At 34.9% G+C, this 17882-nt stretch overlaps 1 protein-coding gene across 5 annotated transcripts in view; it reads right to left on the bottom strand.

The window, feature by feature from the left end:
• Positions 1 to 383: 383 nt before the first annotated feature.
• Positions 384 to 17882, bottom strand: part of QKI (QKI, KH domain containing RNA binding) — a 162428-nt gene continuing 144929 nt past the window's right edge. Inside the window, exons 5-8 of one of the 5 annotated variants that reach the window (XM_054493154.2) lie at positions 12110 to 12197; positions 10455 to 10754; positions 7376 to 7450; positions 384 to 3483 (exon numbers count right to left, since the gene is read on the bottom strand). In XM_054493154.2, the coding sequence (XP_054349129.1) occupies positions 3467 to 3483; positions 7376 to 7450; positions 10455 to 10754; positions 12110 to 12197 (480 nt within the window). In that variant the 3' untranslated portion in view covers positions 384 to 3466. The other 4 variants (XM_054493151.2, XM_054493156.2, XM_054493155.2 and 1 more) reach the window with 4 other exon arrangements.

The following is a 17882-nucleotide window of genomic DNA, read 5'->3' as shown; positions in this document are numbered from 1 at the left end:
AATGTGTATCTTTTTACTCGATGCTGTGAGCAGACAGTGATTATTTTGGAGAAGGAAAAATAAGGTGTGGAATTAGTAATGCAGATGCTGAAAGGCAAGTGGCAAGAGAAGAATGCCTCAAACAAAGGCTACTTTGTTCCCATCTCTACTGCACCTACACCCGCCCCCCGCCCCCAAGCTAGAAGACCAGAATAACCAAAGCCATTTTAACAGTAGTGTGCGAAACTGTCAGCTGACAAACAACATAAAAACAAGTCACGCTATGTTATCTGTGGTCACGTTCTTCAGGGTTAGTCCAGTAACTCAAGACTTTACATTCTTTTGTCTTTGTTTATTTTAATTAAACATATAAAGGTTAATAAACAGACAAAGTCCAGAGTTAGTAGGTTGGTATTATAACATTTATTAAAATAATGCTATGGGTTAATAGAAACAGCAAAGAACCAAAGAATTAAAATGCAAGCTATGTAAAATCCCAACTAAAACCCAAAAGTGTCTAATGTATTCATTCATTAGCTAACTAAAAGCCCAAAAAAGACAAGACACCCAATATAATAAAGTACTGCAAAACAATTGGCAATTTTCAGTTATCAAAATTGTGGATTTTGCATTTTGTATCCTTTTCTCAATCAAGAAAAAAATTCTTTTTGAATGTTATATAACATACATATAAAACAAGATAGAAAAATACATTATAAACTTGTAACAATGGCTGTAAATACATTATCTTACATGTTTCTCATAGGCAATAGGTTGGTTATGGTTACATACATAGCATGAAACTAAGATAATGAAGAATAGACAAAAATACATGTCAGCTGTACGGTAACATACAAGCGACACTCCCATCTACCCACGCTAAAAAATTACATAATACTGTCAGAAAAAAAGTCTTAAAAACTACATATTTTAATAAGAAATAAATTCAATAAAGAATGATAATACTGAGAACCAAGGCATTCAGAGATTTCAAAAGTCATGCTTTTTTCAGTTGATCCAAAATTTTGTCAACCAAGTTTTCAAAAGTTTGTTCAGAGCCAACATTACCTATAAATGTCACACATTTATTATTTCATACATTTACTTTCTTCCCCATAAAAGACCTTTGATAAACATCTAAAATGTCCAGGTATAACATAGTTGAGATGAAACTGGATCAAATACTGGTATTGTTTTTAACAACTATCACCTCAAGTGTTTGAGTGTCGCAAATTTATTCAACCAACCAAACAATATAAAAATCAAAATGGCACAGCATATATTGTAAATAAATCAAAACTGTATGTGTAACAGCAAGACAAAGCAGTGGCATATTAAACCAAAGCTAGCTGGATACAAAACAGTGAATGTCTATTGCATAGTAAATAAACTGACAATGGTTTCCAAGTGACACAAGATGGCGGGGGAGGCCACCAAGAAGGTTTCCTGCTGACCTCTGACTGTGATGCTGGGAAGGTGTGAAGAGGGGACGAGTTGATAAGCTGGGGGGGAGTCCACTGTCACTTGAGATTTGCCACGTCTGGTACTGAGCAGTTAATGATTATTCACTCAAGTGTTTAGATGTAGGCTTTGCACAGAAATTGCTTCAACTACATAACTAACTGTTTCAACTTCTTGAGAAATTAGAAGCTTAAGCTGAAATGTGGTTGAGTATTTATATGCACTATGATGCTAATTTTTCACATTCTTTTAAAGTTAAGGGATGGGGGAGGCAGAGGTTACTGAAACAGTAAAAGGATACACTACACCAGTTATCTGGTATGATATAAAGACATGTGATTAAATTTGGGTGATTTAAAACATTGTTTTCTAGAATGAAAATCACAAAGATTCACTTTTGTGAAAACATTTGCTAGGTATCCTATTATCTATCTCCAATTAATTAAAAACAAAAAACAAAACCAAATGAATGCATCCCCCTTCTCCAAATAAAACAAAGCTCTAATTTTGTCTGTAAACGCAAGTTTAGATGACACATAATTTTTATCTCAGAATCCTTTGGGTTAACATTGAAGATTGGAATAACCAAAAGTATTAAACTATTTTTTTAAAGAGTTATGTTTTAAAACTTACTAGTCAGGCATTAGAAAAGTTATCAAATCTTTTCACAGTATCAGATTTGGCAAATTTGCATCAAGGTAACGTGGCAAAAATCATATAATTCAAACCATCAACTCATTTGTCTCCCTCATATCTTCTTTCACATACTGGGCGACTGAGTAACATGCATTAACTTGTATTCTGAGGGAGGAGCTGATCTTTATGAGACACTTGACTAAATGACCATGAAGGAAAATAAGGCACTTTCTTTTCTTTAGACTTATTCCAATACTTAAAAAATAAAAAAGAAAGACAAAAAGGCTCTTTTGGTCTTTTGTTTCTTGACAACCACCAGAAAAAATCATTTAATGAAATAAAGGGTTTCTTTGTTCTTTTTCTTTTTTTTTTTATAACACTTGAAAGTATAAAATGCTACATTTCCAAAAATATATATATTTTTTCTGCACCAGCACCCTTGTATAGTAAAAGTATCTACTTTTTGTTCATTTGTTTCAATGCACTACACTTTATCTACAATTTCATTACATGTATACAGCAAATAGGCAAGCATGGCTTTTACATCCTTAATGATTTTTTTCTATACAGGGAGGCTTAAAAAAAAAATACTTGAACAGTTTGCCCAGTAATGTGACACATAATGCATGTACCTTGTTCTCATATTTTTTTAGGTGTAAAATAAAGATTCAGTAATTTTAACTCAGATATTTATCTTTTTAAAAATAGTGTTGCAGTTTTGTTATTTGCATTACTTTTCAAAACTCCTTAAGTTTTTCTCTCATGGCACACTTTCTTCTAATACTTCAAATTTTGGCAGGCAATATAAAAAAGGCTGCAACTTCTGCCCTTTGAGGGCACTGTAGTGACTAAACAGCATATCAAATTTTGAATACTTTTTGAAATCACTTCACCAATGATATCCCTGACCGAAGGTTCATGCATGATGCATCATCACACAGTACATTCAGAGAGAGCTTTGACTTCGCTATGAGAAGAAAAAGATTCCTAGAAGTCTCTCACAGTAACTGCCTCTGTCATTGAGTAGTTAGTTAAGGGCCATCTGTCTCCCCTTCTTAAGAGAGGCCTTCTTACCGTTCGCTTAGGGTGGGATATTAAAAGATGATCAGTGCTGTGGAATGAATTGGGCCTTATTGCTTTACTACTATTCAGTGCAGGTTCTAGAACCACTTTCACCCAAACAGGAAGAAAAAAAAAAAAAAAAAAATAGCTGAGTTGGAGGACAATTTCTTTGTCTTTTGTTTGGTTAGATGGTAAGACGAACGGACAAGTGCCTCAGCTCGCTGCACTGACGACAGGCAAGCAAAGGCGATTACCAGTTAACTGATCAGCAGGCAGGCATGGTCAGGTCATCATTGGGTGAAGAGTTCAGAGGTCAGAAGGTCATAGGTTAGTTGCCGGTGGCGGCTGGGTGGTTAGAAACAAAAAAAAACAAAACAAAAAAAAGAAAAGAAAAGATAGAGAAGAGATTAGTTTCAGCTAGTGACGGCTTAATGACAACATGAAAAACTAATCACAACTAATAAAAAAAAAGCATGTTTAATTCTGACAAACTGATTGACACCATCTACAGAATACAATTAAAATCATGACAATTTCGTATCATGATTTGAACAAATGAAGAAGAGCCCACTCCCACAAAAAAAAAACAAAACAAAACTGGTTAACAAGAAAAAATAGAAATAAAATACAACTAACAACTAATAGTTAGTAGCAGTCAATGAAGGAAATTGAAAAACAACAATGAATAGGTTTGGTATACAGAATTTTTAAACAGTCAGTGCAGTTATCAGTATCTGACTGCTATTAAGCATTAGTATTCTCTGAGATGCAAGCATTAAAGCAACTATTAATGATGGATGTGATTATTAATAACTGATGATTAACAGAAATGAATCTAAAGAAATTCAAAATTCTATGAACCATTTGGTTCAACATAAACTCTGGGCCAAACAAGGTTTCTTTTGTTCAATAAATGTTTATTGCTTTTTCAATTATTCTATTTACAAACAACATGGAATTTCTTGGCCTCATGATACAAAGCGATACTAAACTGTAGTCTAGCGGTGTAGGCAACATCATGGGAACCAGAAAATGGCCAGGCCTTTTGCACTAGCCAACACTTTCCAGTTGAAAATACTATTTTACACATATAGAACACTTATAAAATGCACTTGCATGTAAACACTGTAAAATCCTGCCATTTAAAATTCTATACTCAAAAAGCTCTAAGTACATCAAAAAATAGAAGAAATTTCTAATTGATACCAATAAGGCATTTTAAAACTACAAACAGCTTTCTTTATTCAATTTCAAAGCTAATACTCTGCAAATACAATAAAATCTGACATTTCATATACATTCCTGCTTTATATTTTTATATTTTAAAAGAAGCCACCTGTAAATACTATTTTCTTTTGCAAAATAACAAAAAGGACAAAAAAATTTTAAAAATTACAGTAAAACATAAAGTAGTTCTCAAGTGGAAAAGTTATCATTCCCAATGTCCTTGAGTTGTTCCTTCCTTAATCAACCTTTGTCACATTCTGCTTCACCAAACTTGGTCCACTTAACAGTAGTATAATTTTTAAGACTCATTCAACAGCTTAATTATTTCTACTATATTCTGAGGTTTGATAGAATTTTCTGTACTGTTGCCACTGTGACTAAGGCAGAGGAGATGTGAATGAAAAGATATTCAGTGCAAAGTTAGATTCTGTGCCACTTCATAGATCAAAGCCCAGAAGGTGTAATGTTCAGTTTAAATGATCTAAAATAATGGACTGATTTACCTTCATATGACAAAAATGTTTTCTATAGTCTATCATTTAGAACAGTTTATAAATACTACAAAAATACTGTATCTTCAATGTGACCAAATCTTCCCTGAATTTCTTAAAAGTGGAATTTTATTTAAAATAAAAATTGCTGCTCCAAAATCATAGAAGAAAATAAATATTTAACATGATGTAGTCATACTACTTCACAGGTATTCCAAAATATAAAATCTTAAAGCATTTTTGATGTTACTCATAGTTTTGATTAAAACTGTTTAAAGTTTCTTATACAAATTATGTAAGTGATGGTTTTTGTATTACTCAGAAAAATTTCTGACTTCTTTTCTGAGTGTGGAATATATAAACGAAGTGAGTGACCATTTATATATACCAGGACACCTAGACTACATCCTCTGCCAAGTCTTGGCCTCCTACACAGGTGTGTCACCATGCAAGACCATACTGTTCATTACAACTAAAAGGTCAGTTGGTCTCTAATAGGCTTCAAATTCAGTTTTGAAATATATATAAAGAGGTGAGTTTATTTTTAGTAAAGAACTAGATATTGGTCAACCATGTAGTACTCTAAACGTTCATATGGAATTACATGGTTATATGTCCAAGGGCTGAGTTTCTTTGCATTAAATGAATGCATATACTAATAAACTTCTCTTCAAAATATTTTTTAAAAATAATTTTAACCTCAAAAATAGAGAAAACAGTAGTATCATAAAATAATTTAAGTGAAGGACTTCAGACATCTCCCTTAGACCCAATGAGTGCATACAGTGATAAGTATACGAGTAATCTGTTACTAAAAAAGAAATGAGCATTTCGGTTTGCTGACACTGCATTTTAAATAAAAACAGTGACAGGACTAATCAAAACACATAACTACAAAAGATCCATGCATGGAATGTGTCCAAATACAATAAAATCTTCCTCAAATATGTCCAACTATCTCAAGGCACTGGAGTATTAAGTAGGCCAATAATTATTGTGTTAAAGCAAAATGGTGAGAAATCTCCTAAAAGGGGGCATATAGGGAAAGATTAGCTGGGGGAAAAAAACTACTTTAAAATACTCTTTAGAACAATTGTAGACATTAGCAATATGAATAAAACCTCAAATTATTCATGAAATTGTCCAGTTTCTTTAAAAGTCAAGTGACTTTCCAAAAAATTTCCCCATCCCTATGAGACGTGCTCATACAGAACACTTACAAGGAATATCACCCTCATAGACGACCACGGAGCTGGGGTCTATTTTGTTCACTGAATAATCACTGTTAGTGATGTATACATTAGTTTAAAAGTCTTCGACGTTCTTTATGGATTATGCTAAACAAATATTAACAATGTCTTTGGGAAAGGCATGTCATTCCTGATGTGGACAACAGCTGTGTCTAGTAATTATCATCAGTACTCAAGGTAATCACATGAAGCAGGTAGGTCCTTCATAAATTCATAGAAGATGTACAATTGAAGTACAAATCCAGCACTTTTTCCTCCACTAATATTTGAGACTTTGATCAATTTAATTTGTAGGAAACAAATGTGCCACAATAGAAACTTGTAAAAAATCCTTTTTTACTACCATGCTTGAGATTCCTATCTTGTGATGGAAAAACTCAGAAAACAATTCAATGTCAATAAACCGAAAATATCATTCCTCAATAAGCAAAAATAATTTATAAAAGGGTCCAAGGGCATATACAGGACACAAATTATAAAAGTTGTAAAGGAGAAAAATGAAGACTTATTTTCCAGTCACAGGTTAGTCAAAAATTATATTCACACAGCTGGATCTCATATCACCACAGAACTTCAAGAGACAGTTTACCTTCAGATAATATATTTTAGCAGCAAATGACAAAAATCAAAGGATCCATTTTGGCAAAAGAATGTAAGAATAAAAGGGAACTGATGCTCTAATTTATATAAAAAAAATTCAGCTACATGAAAGTTATCTTCACAGTCCTCACTTTGTTGATTTTAGCTAAGTACTTGACATGTGCACCCTCATGTTTATACAGTGGCTCAAATATTTTATTATAAAGAAAAATGGAAACTAAATCTTCAGTTTTCTCCAAAAGTACACAGGAGGCATATATTCCTTTACTTCTCTCATTAAAGCACCATCCGTTCAATTCATTTTGCAATACCAACCCCAAATTTCAGAACTTTTAAAAGGTAAATTTTAGCAAAAGTTATTAATGAAAATAACTGAGGCAACATCAAAATTTAATAGCTCCCCAAATTGACTAATTTATGTTTTAGTAGGAATAAATCATAGTACATAATAATAGAAGATTTAATAAGTTAAAATATGAAGGGAGAATAAACCAAACCAAAACAAAAAACCCAACCCTTAAATCTTGTCAATGATCACAAACAAATTTAGAAAAGGAAAAAAAACCGTGTGCAGGTAAGCAATTACATTTTTCCATCAGGTGTGGTGTTGCAAATTTTATGGACACCCAACGCATTTCTTATAGACAAGAACTGCAGAACTAAACTAACCTCGGTCTGCGGTCACAATCCTTTGGTAAGGATGGACACGCATATCGTGCCTTCGAACTTTAGTAGCCACCGCACCTAGTTAAATTGCAATTACCAAGACAAAGTTAGAAAACATTCACAAGGGGGGAAAAAAACATTAACAGCAGGTTTATCAAAATGGATTTCAAATGTTCATTTACTACAAAAGTTTAAGAAACACGTTAAGGCACAGTAGTTTTAAAATTAACCACAATATGTCATGTATATATGCATCTATTAATATTGCATTCATTTCAAACATCTTGGGCCTTAACCTATTTTATCCATTCATTTACAATCCCCAAGTTACAGTATTTCATGAGCTCTATTAGATCCAAACATATTTAAGCTTTACTAGTCACATATTCACTGAAGTGCCTTTCTTGCAGCAGGACTACTTAAATAATGCCATGTTTAATACTGACAATTATTTGCTAACCTTAAGACCACTTCAAGAGTTTATCACTTAAAAAGGTTTAAAAGCAATTCTTAAAGCCTACAGATTGTGGTTTTAAACTCTGAGTCAATAAGTATGAACTGCAATGAATTAGGTGATTAGTAAAGCAAACAGTATAGTACACTTAGCAGTCAGTATACTACTATACACTCCTTTATAAATTACCATTACTGTGTAATATTACAGACTAAACCAAATTAATAACATAATTTTACTTTATATCTATGTGCAAAAAGTGCAAGTAAGTCACTGACTGCTAGGCTAAGCTTTTTTCCCCCGGAGGCTGCTGAGACTAAGCATTTGTTAAATTCAGATCTGATGAGGGTTCAGTTAAGACCGTTCTTGAATTCTTAGCCTTTCGTTGGGAAAGCCATACCTAAAGATAAAAGGAAGGGAATTAAAAATTAGTCATCAATGAAGACTTGATGCTAATACCAATCTCCTCACTACTACCAACACACATGTCTGCATCTGTTTTGAAGGGCACTGCTTATTTTAAAATAATTTAATGTGAGATGTGACATAAATAGCATGCATGTTATCTGTGTGCAAATTTATTATAACTTAGAAATTTAAAATAATTTTCTGAGTTCTCCAAGTGGTCAATATCATGTTTTACTGCTTAGGTGGCAAAGCAAGAAATGAAATTAACCATAATAGATTTTTTCATTTGGCACTTATGATTATTCACCTTATGAATGCCAATTAGAAATCTGCATATTTTGGTCTTTATTTTACCAGTCTAATAATTAAGTTTTTATAAGTAAAAATTTTCCAACAAACAAAAGACATGAAGCTTTACAATGAGAAACAAGTTTTACTGCAGTGCCTCTTGCTATTTCTAAGCAGTAAACTGGTCCATCACCCCTTATTAATTTTAGATAAGGTAATCATATACAAGTACAATTCCATGTGGCAAAATCAGGGAGATCTTGCACTGAAAGTGCTGGAACAGCAGCTGGTGGCCAAGAGCCCCAGCCCTGCAGGAAGTCAAGAGTCATAACTCCTCGGGAACAGATGCTGTGGGTGCAGCAGAGAGGAGTTCTGGGAAAAGGAGCATGCACGGGACCACAGGACAGAGTATTAATAGAAAAGAAAACTTAAACAACAAGGTTACAGGTTACATGTTATTTTAAAAATGCTTCAAGAAATGTGCAACAGAGACAAGCCTCTCATAAACAGTTCTGTGGTATAATTCTGACCTGCAATTACTTTATACAATGATTTAGAGATAAACAGAAAACATGTACAATGAAATGTATTTGTTCATGAAACAAAGGGCACCTGAGTGCATGCACACACACAGATAACATACAGAGCATCATGGCTTTCTTTACTTGAACAATGAATTTTCGAGTTTAAATCTTAGTGTTCTCCAGTTCATTAAAGATTTTCAAATCTTTATAAATCAATATTAATGCTGGAAAAAAAAAAACCTTAAAAGATCAAAGTCCTAACAGTCAACACCATGCATGCAGCACCAAGGTCATATACAATTCAGGAAAAAAAGTATTCAAATTTTGTCTGGTAAAACAAAGGGGTTGCACAGAAACAGTTTGTTCCACATTGACTGGTCGTGTTATAACAGCTGCTGTATTCTAGTCCTTCATCCAGCAAGTCAATGGGCTGAAATATCAGGCATGACTGGCATTTCAATCCACTCTATAAAAAAAAGGCATCAGTAATGTCTTTTTCGAGCACACCATTTTTTGTTCATGTAAAACCAAGCGTTTATATTATGATTTTAATTTTTGCCTTAAGTGAGATTCTGAATTCAGTGATTTGGTATTTATTTAACTATTCCATACTGTACTACTGAAATTAAGAGTATCTCTCATGTTTAATATGACTAGGACTCCAAAACGCAAGAACTGAAAAATCTTAAGAATACAACTACAGTCATGCCTGCATAACAACATTTTGGTCAACAACGGACCACTTATACTATGGTGGTCCCATAAGATTATAATGGCTATACCACACAGCCTAGGTGTGTAGTAAACGATATCATCTATGTCTGTGTGAGTACACTCTATGATGTACACCAAATGATGAAATTGCCAGACAAGGCAATTCTTAGACTGTATCCCTGTTGTTAAGCGATGCATGACTGTATTTATCTGATATTTTAAGTGATCACAAATATTATAAAACACATACAATAATATGAATTTTATAAAGAGCTCAAACTACTTTCACTTAGAAGTTTAAAAATTTTCCAACAATTACACAAACCTGTGAGATAAAATAAATCTAAGTTTGAGAAGTGGAGCTGATGGAGGTGACGGGCCAATGGGGTGAGACCTAAAACTCAGAATGACCTCAGTAATGTCAAATGCAAAAGTATTTGTTAAAATGTACACAACAGATTTACCCAACCAAACTGAACCTGAGTTACCAAAGTGGATCTGAATAAATTTAAGGTGCAATTATTTCAAAGGGGAACCCTTATGAGAGGCTGAAATAAAACAAAATTTAGTTTTCAGTCTTCCCTAATGGAAACTTGTCTTGCCTCTCTAAAACTGATAAAATCATTTCAAAATCTGAGGGAGCAAAAATATTTATAAAGAGAATGTTGTTAACCCCATGGGGAGAAGAACTTACCTAATACACCACTAGGTTCAATAGGATACTCAAGGATTGATGTAGCTGGTGCCAATGTGTAGGGGTACTCATAGGGTGTATAGATTAAACCAGCTTCGGGCCCTGGAGGAACTATTGCAGCAGTTGGGTGAGGAGTTCCGTTTGGCATGACAGCGGTCTGTATTTGTCTGATCAAAGGCATTATGGTAGGGCCAGCTGGCGTAGGAGTACGCAGGGCAGCTGGTGGGAGAACCGGCGCAGGCCCAGTAATGATCCTTGGAGCAGCCTGGGCTGTTGCTGCAAGAGAAAAGGCAAGGGCTGCTACAGTAAGCAAAGAAATTTAGAAAGAAGTATAGAGACAGCAGTATAAAATATGGGAAAATAAGAGGGGAGTAGGAAAAAGAAAGGAAAAAGCAGGAAAGAAGAAAAATAAAAGGAAATCATTAGTACATGCGCTGATCACACAAAAATGCCAAAGCACACCAATCAAATGCAAACAGCTTTCCCTTTCCCAATGTGATTAAGAATGTGCAAAAATTAAAAAGCCATTGTAAAAAAATGAATGACATCATTAAATAGGTTATATTTAGTTCATACATTTGATATATCTGTTTTTAAGATTTCGTAAGACTAAAGTACATGCAGAAGCACAATGAAACACTTGCATTAACAGATGTTAAAAAATAATTTGTAACCGGAGTCCACAGAAACTCAGTTTTGGCATATTTCTAAAGTACAGCTTTAGTTTCAAAGTAAAGAAAGAATAATTTTTATTGCATTTAGTCAAGTAACCACTAGGTATATATGTACATTTCCTGCATCTTTAGGAACCAACGTCACAGAAAATCTTAAAAAGCCCTACTTCTAAATTCCTATTAATGATATACTCACATTTCCATGAGTAAATTAATGTCAACAATTTGTAAAGTAACTACTTCTAAACCCACTAGGTTGCCTACATCTTGTAAATCTGGCTAGAACTTTAAAATTCTGTGTTTTAAATAATCAGTAATTTAAACATGGTATGTTCATATAAATGACATGTATGAATCTTAAATTGTTTCAAAATATAAATTTCACATTATTTCATTTTAAACATAAAAAAGCTATCCTCTTATGGCTTATAAAAACATGCATAGATACATATAAAAACAAAAATAGGACGGAAAAAGAGTTATCACCCACTGATCTCTGTGAACTCACATATGAAATCAACAGGGAAAAATACTGGAGGGAAAACATGCAAGCAAAGTGAAAGGACAGAACTCAACAGAGGGTCATTTCAGTCAGATACACTTCAAATTCACTTTTTCAAAATAAGCTTTCAACATGTTGTCTTTTGCATAAATTTAACGAGATAAGCTGGAAGCCTTACATCTGTAGTTAACCAAACAGAAAATTTCTTAAACACTTGAATTTAGAGATTGAGATTTCGTTAAAATAATGTAAGTTTATCAACCTAAAACTTCAACATGCTGACATAAAATAAAATCAAGAGTGTCCTCAATTCATGAAAGCATTAAAAATAGGACTGTCAGTCCCATATCAAGTGACAGAATTACTTCAACTGTTCACTTTGTATGAACTATGATTGTGTTGTGTTGCCAAAAGGAAAAAAGTCTGTAGACAAAACAACGCAGACAGCAGTAACCCTGGGCCTCAGAGCTCATTCTTACGTGATTTAATGTTGGCATCTCTGTAGGTGCCATTCAGAATCGCAAGCTCCATCAGCTGCATCTTCTTCAGACTGTCTTCTCCTTCTGCCTATACATGGAAAACACAAGATGAAAGCATTTGAGACTGTCCACAAATATAATAGCTATATCTACACATAAGCCTTAAAGTGTCATGTGACTACAGTCACCTGTTTTAATAAGGGGAAAAAAAGATCAGGAACCAAAAGGTGCTAACATAATGGAGCCTGCTTTCTCTGTTTTCTCGGTGAAGGCAAGTTGATATACAGCATATTCTATTTGTAAATTTTTTGTCAGTTACACCGATTTATTAAAGTTCTCCTAAAAAGCTTTACTTTTAAATAGAAATGAATGAAAATGTGAGATAAGACTAAACATAACATATTCTCTTCAGCATCTATCATTTTAAAATTACTTTAATTAATTTTATTGTTTTTAGATACAGGGTCTTGCTCTGTTACCCAGGCTGGAGTGCTGTGGCATGATCCTAGCTCACAGCCACCTTGAATTCCTAGGTTTGAGCCATCCTCCTACCTCAGCCTCCCAAGTAGCTGCGACTAGAGGCATACGCCACCATGCCTGGCTAATTTTTTTTATTTTTTGTAGAGACAAGGTCTCATTTTGTAGCCCAGGCTGGTCTCAAACTCGGGCTTCAAGTGATCCTCCTGCTTCAGCCTCCCAAAGTGCTAAGATTACAAGTGTGAGCCACTGCACCCAGCCAGCAACTATCATTTTGCTGAATATTCCAAAACTCAAATGTGTTCATTAAACACACACACGTGCGTGCGCGAGCGCACACAAAGAATTTTAAACATACAAGATTTGATTGTAGAATTTAGGTAAGGAAATTTTATGCTTAATTCTTCAAAAAAGGAAAACTCAGTGAAATAATAACTTCTAAAAAACCGTATATTCTGCTCTCTTACACCACCATCCCTGTCTCCTTTCAATCTAATTAGCAAGTGCTATCAATGCTACAGCAATCTATCTTTAGGGTCACCATATGATTTATTGTCCAAAGCAGAAAACTTTTAAAAGCAAAAAGGGGCACTAACAATAACCATGCTTCAAACATAAATCAGGATAGTCTCTAATCATCAAAATATTTGGCCACCCCATTTACCTTGAATTCGTCCCACTCTTTCCATTTACTCTTCCAGTCGTTTTTGGCATAGCACCCAAACTACTAAAACATGTTGCTAATGGTGTCTGTTCTCCAATCAATCTCTATACAAAGGCCAGATTAACTGCCCAAATCACAATTTTCATCATGTTTCTCAACATTCTGTCTCAAAACATTTTCATGGTTTCTTACTATCTAAAAGCATAAAAAACTTTAGTTGCCTATAATCTGGTCCCAAAATATCCTCTCAAGTTAAGCCCATTAACCTACTACTTTACACACGTATGTAAGTAACATCTTCAGTCAAGTCAGATTGCTCTCCACCATTCATCTCTGTGCATATTCCCACTTCCTCCATCCTAAGTGCTCCCCTGTGCACTGCTCTGCCCCTCTCTCTTTCCAAATCCTACCTATCCCCATCCCCACAAACTTCAACCTAAATGCTACCTTCCTTCTCCAGGGGCCATCCCTAAATTACAGTAGATCCTCACTTAATGTGGTCAATACGTTCTTTAAAACTAACTTTAAGTGAAACAACGGACAGCAGGTCCTCAAATAATGCCATTGCTTTCAACATGGTTTCATTATAACATTGATGAAAAAAGAGGCTGCAATATACTTATTTTGTTTAAAGTTGTATCTCCAAGAATCTATCGACAAAGTTAATTGCTTCTACTTCAAATTACAGTCTGTTGAGTATCACCACTCCCAAAGTAAGCTCCATTGAGAATAGGGCTTATTTCTTTGTTACCACCGCCTAACCCCATGTTTCTACAGCCACCCCCAAGTTATTTGCTAGAACTTGTAAGTGACTGGTATGAGAAGTCTTTAACTAACTTTATTCCCAAATCCCAAATGTCTAAGTCCAACATAAACTTTAGCTACAGTCAAAGCAAGCAGTAGATGAGGGTCTATCAATCAAAGTCTGTGTAGAGATAGAACTAAGTGTCCCCCACTTTTATGTATCATCGAATCCCAGTAACTTTACATGACTTTGTGATATTTACAATGAAAGTAACACAATGAAACAATTTTCTGATATAGTTTTGTTCCTCTCTGATTCATAAAAGGGGAAGGACGACCAGGACACAGGCTTCTCAGTGCTCCTTTCCATTATAGCTGTAATGACACACAAAATTCTGTTTTTGGCATTACAATGGTGAATGGTATACTATAATATATAGTAAACAGAACTGTTCAGTGAGCTTTTAGTAAATCACAAGAATTAAAGAAAAATATGAGTGAAATATGTTTTGATGTGCTACTGCCAACTTTTTAAAAACCTACTTTGCAGCAGATTACAGGGAGTGGATACTTGCATGCCTGTAGAATTTGACTCCTATCAACTTGTACAAAGATGAACGAAAAGTAAGTATGATCTTTGAAAGACACAGAAATTATTTGTTAAAAACGAAATAAGTAAGCTACTATTGGAAAAGAAGAATCAAATCCATTATAATAAAACTTCTTCAACTTATTTGCTAAAAACTAGTCATCTGAAAATTAAAACTTATCAAAAGTTTCAAATTTAAATTTATATATAAAAATGGAATACCAAAAGTATTATAAATTATACTCTACATAAAAAAAGAAAAAGAAGAGCAGTAGTAAGGTTTACCTCCAGTCATCTACCATAGTGAGAAAGAAGTGGTACAAGTTTGAAAATGTCAGCAAATAAGAGGGCAAATTTACTTCCAACAAAGAGGAAATAAAGACGAAAGAGGAGTTTCCTGCAGAAGGACAAGTGCTTGAAAACATGCTGGCACTGAACTTCTCCTTTTGGATAGCAAAATAGCTATTCATTATTTGGCAATGGAGTGTCAAACAAGGGAGAAAACCACAGAGAAAAAAGATGGAAGAAATGTGTGTGATCACCACTGTGTGTGCACACTTGTGTAATTTGCAGGTTGCAGGATAATGAAAACAGAAGAGATCACCCTAAGAGAATAAAAATAAGAGCGGCATAGGAGGAGATCCTGGTGTAGTCTGCCATATGGTGTTGCTGGAGGTGATGGTATGTTACACCAGATCACAGCCACATTTTGGCAGGGTACACTAATGCCTCCCAGAAATGCATAGGATTTAGTTGGCAGAGCTGGAATTTGACCCTAGATGGTCTCAGTCCAGGATGGGCTTCATCCTCATGTCCTGACCACTCCCCACCACTCAGTATTCACAGAGCATGATCTTGTGTGTCTTAAGAGACAACAGGGTTCACTGGCCACGTGTGGTGGCTCACGCCTGTAATCCCAGCACTTTGGGAGGCTGAGGTGGGCAGATCACGAGATTAGGAGTTCGAGACCAGCCTGGCCAACATGGTGAAACTCTGTCTCTACTAAAAATACAAAAATTAGCTGGGTGTGGTGGCGGGTGCCTGTAATCCCAGCTACTTAGGAGGCTGAGGAAGGAGAATCGCTTGAACCTGGAAGGCGGAGGTTGCAGTGAGTCGAGATCGCGCCATTGCACTCCAGCCTAGGCAACAGGGCGAGACTCTGTCTCCCCAAAAAAAAAAAAAAAAAAAAAAGAGAGACAACAGGGTTAATTATAGAATTACTTTCACATCGAAGTGGTTATTTCAATGTTACTGTCCTGGTTTTGACAATGAGATCTGGTAGTATGTACCTGCCTAAACACTGCTGAAGGTATATGTCACCTCTTTTTCAAATATAAGTTCGGATGAGAAAACTAAGTTTCTTCTACAGTCTAGAGGCTCTAGAGCTTCTATGAGCCAGTCTTCAGATCAGTTTTTCTGACCTCTTTTTTTCTCAAAAATTACAACTGATCAAACAGGGCATCCTGAAGTTGTACATGTCACCTCCAGATAGTTCACGAAGTATCCTGCAGAACCTTGATCGGGAATGAACAACCCTACAGAGACAGAACACTAACTTTTACATTTGTAAAATGGGTCATTAAAATATTTTGTAATACTGAACTCAAGTGATTATCCGCAATCTCATAGCTTCTGATTTCCTAAGTATTTGCCCTATATTCAAGAATCATTTAAAAAATGGAAGCAAAATTCACATGCAGTGGACTCCCAAGATCTTAAGTGCAATATCCAGTCACAATATTTCTTTTTTTTTTTAAGTTTTTGTGGGCACACAGTAGGTGTATGTATATATAAAGTACATGTGATATTTTGATACAGGCATATAATGCATATTAATCACATCAGGGTAAATGGAGTACCCACCAACTCAAGCATTTATCCTTTCTTTGTATTATAAACAATCCAATTATACTTATTCTTAAATGTACGATAAATTGTTGACTGTAGTCACCCTGTTGTGCTATTGAACACTAGATCTTATTCATTCTAACTATATAATTGTACCCATCAACCGTTCCCACTGTGCCCTCCCAACCACTCTTCCCAGCCTCTGGAACCATCACTCCACACTCTATCTCCATGAATTCAATTGTCTTAATTTTTTTAGCTCCCACAAAAAAGTGAGAACATGTGAAGATTCTTTCTGTGACTGACTTATTTCACTTAACATAATGACCTCCAGTTTCATCCATGTTGTTGCAAATGACAGGATCTTATTCTTTTTTATGGCTAAATAGTACTCCATTGAAGACACAAGACATTTCCACAAACCCAGAAAGTCTCCTTGTACCTAAGGCCCTAACCATCCATCTGATTTAACTTGCCTAGACTAGATTTTCAGATAATGAAGGCATATATAATCGTTTGTGTTCAATTTCTTTCCCTCAGTATGACAGCTGTCAGACTCATCCATATTGCTGCATGTCGCTGTAGTTCATCTGTTCTAATGGCTGAATAGTATGTTATTTATCTATTCTTCTGCTACAGACATTTGATTGTTTCTACTTTTTGGATATGTGAACAGAGCCACTCTGAAAATTCTCATATAAGGCTTCCTTGCAAATATAAGTTTTCATTTATCTTGGATAAATACCTATGAGTAGAGTTGCTGGGTCATAGGGCAGATGAATATTTCCCTTGTATTTGTATGGAAAATATTATGGAAAGATTATTAAAGCACAACAAAGAATGTCTTTACTTTTGAAATGTAAAAGCTCAAAAATAGAATACACTCCTGCTAATAGATAAAACCTGTGGTATCGGGGAAGTGCCTTGAGAATTTCAGAGTTTTTCAGATTTATAGAAAGATAATATACCACAGATTCTATAACACCCAGCAGAGTCTGGGGGATACTCCTATAATCCAATCTGTAACAAACAGAAAAACCCTCACACTAAGTGGGGTGAAGCAACTATAGACACAGTTTTCTGAACTTCTGGAGGCTTGCAATTAAGGATGATGAATTATGGGTATGTATAAATATATATATTTTAATTTATGCATATTAAGATGTAGATACATCATCAACTATGCCTTTTCTGTTGTTTGTTTTTGTTTTTTTTGAGAAGGAATTTTGCTTTTGTTGCCCAGGCTGGAGTACAATGGTGCAATCTCAGCTCACTGCAACTTCCGCCTCCTGGGATTCTCCTGCCTCAGCCTCCCAAGTAGCTGGGATTACAGGCGTATGTCACTACACCCAGCTAATTTTTTGTATTTAGTAGAGATGGGGTTTCACCATGTTGGTCAGGCTGGTCTCGAACTCCTGACCTCAGGTGATCTACCCGCCTCGGCCTCCCAA

Source organism: Pongo pygmaeus, chromosome 5 (assembly GCF_028885625.2).
Source record: "Pongo pygmaeus isolate AG05252 chromosome 5, NHGRI_mPonPyg2-v2.0_pri, whole genome shotgun sequence".
Lineage (NCBI taxonomy): Eukaryota > Metazoa > Chordata > Mammalia > Primates > Hominidae > Pongo > Pongo pygmaeus.
Note: the sequence above shows the minus strand (reverse complement) of the source record. Positions and strands in the feature narration are given on the sequence as shown.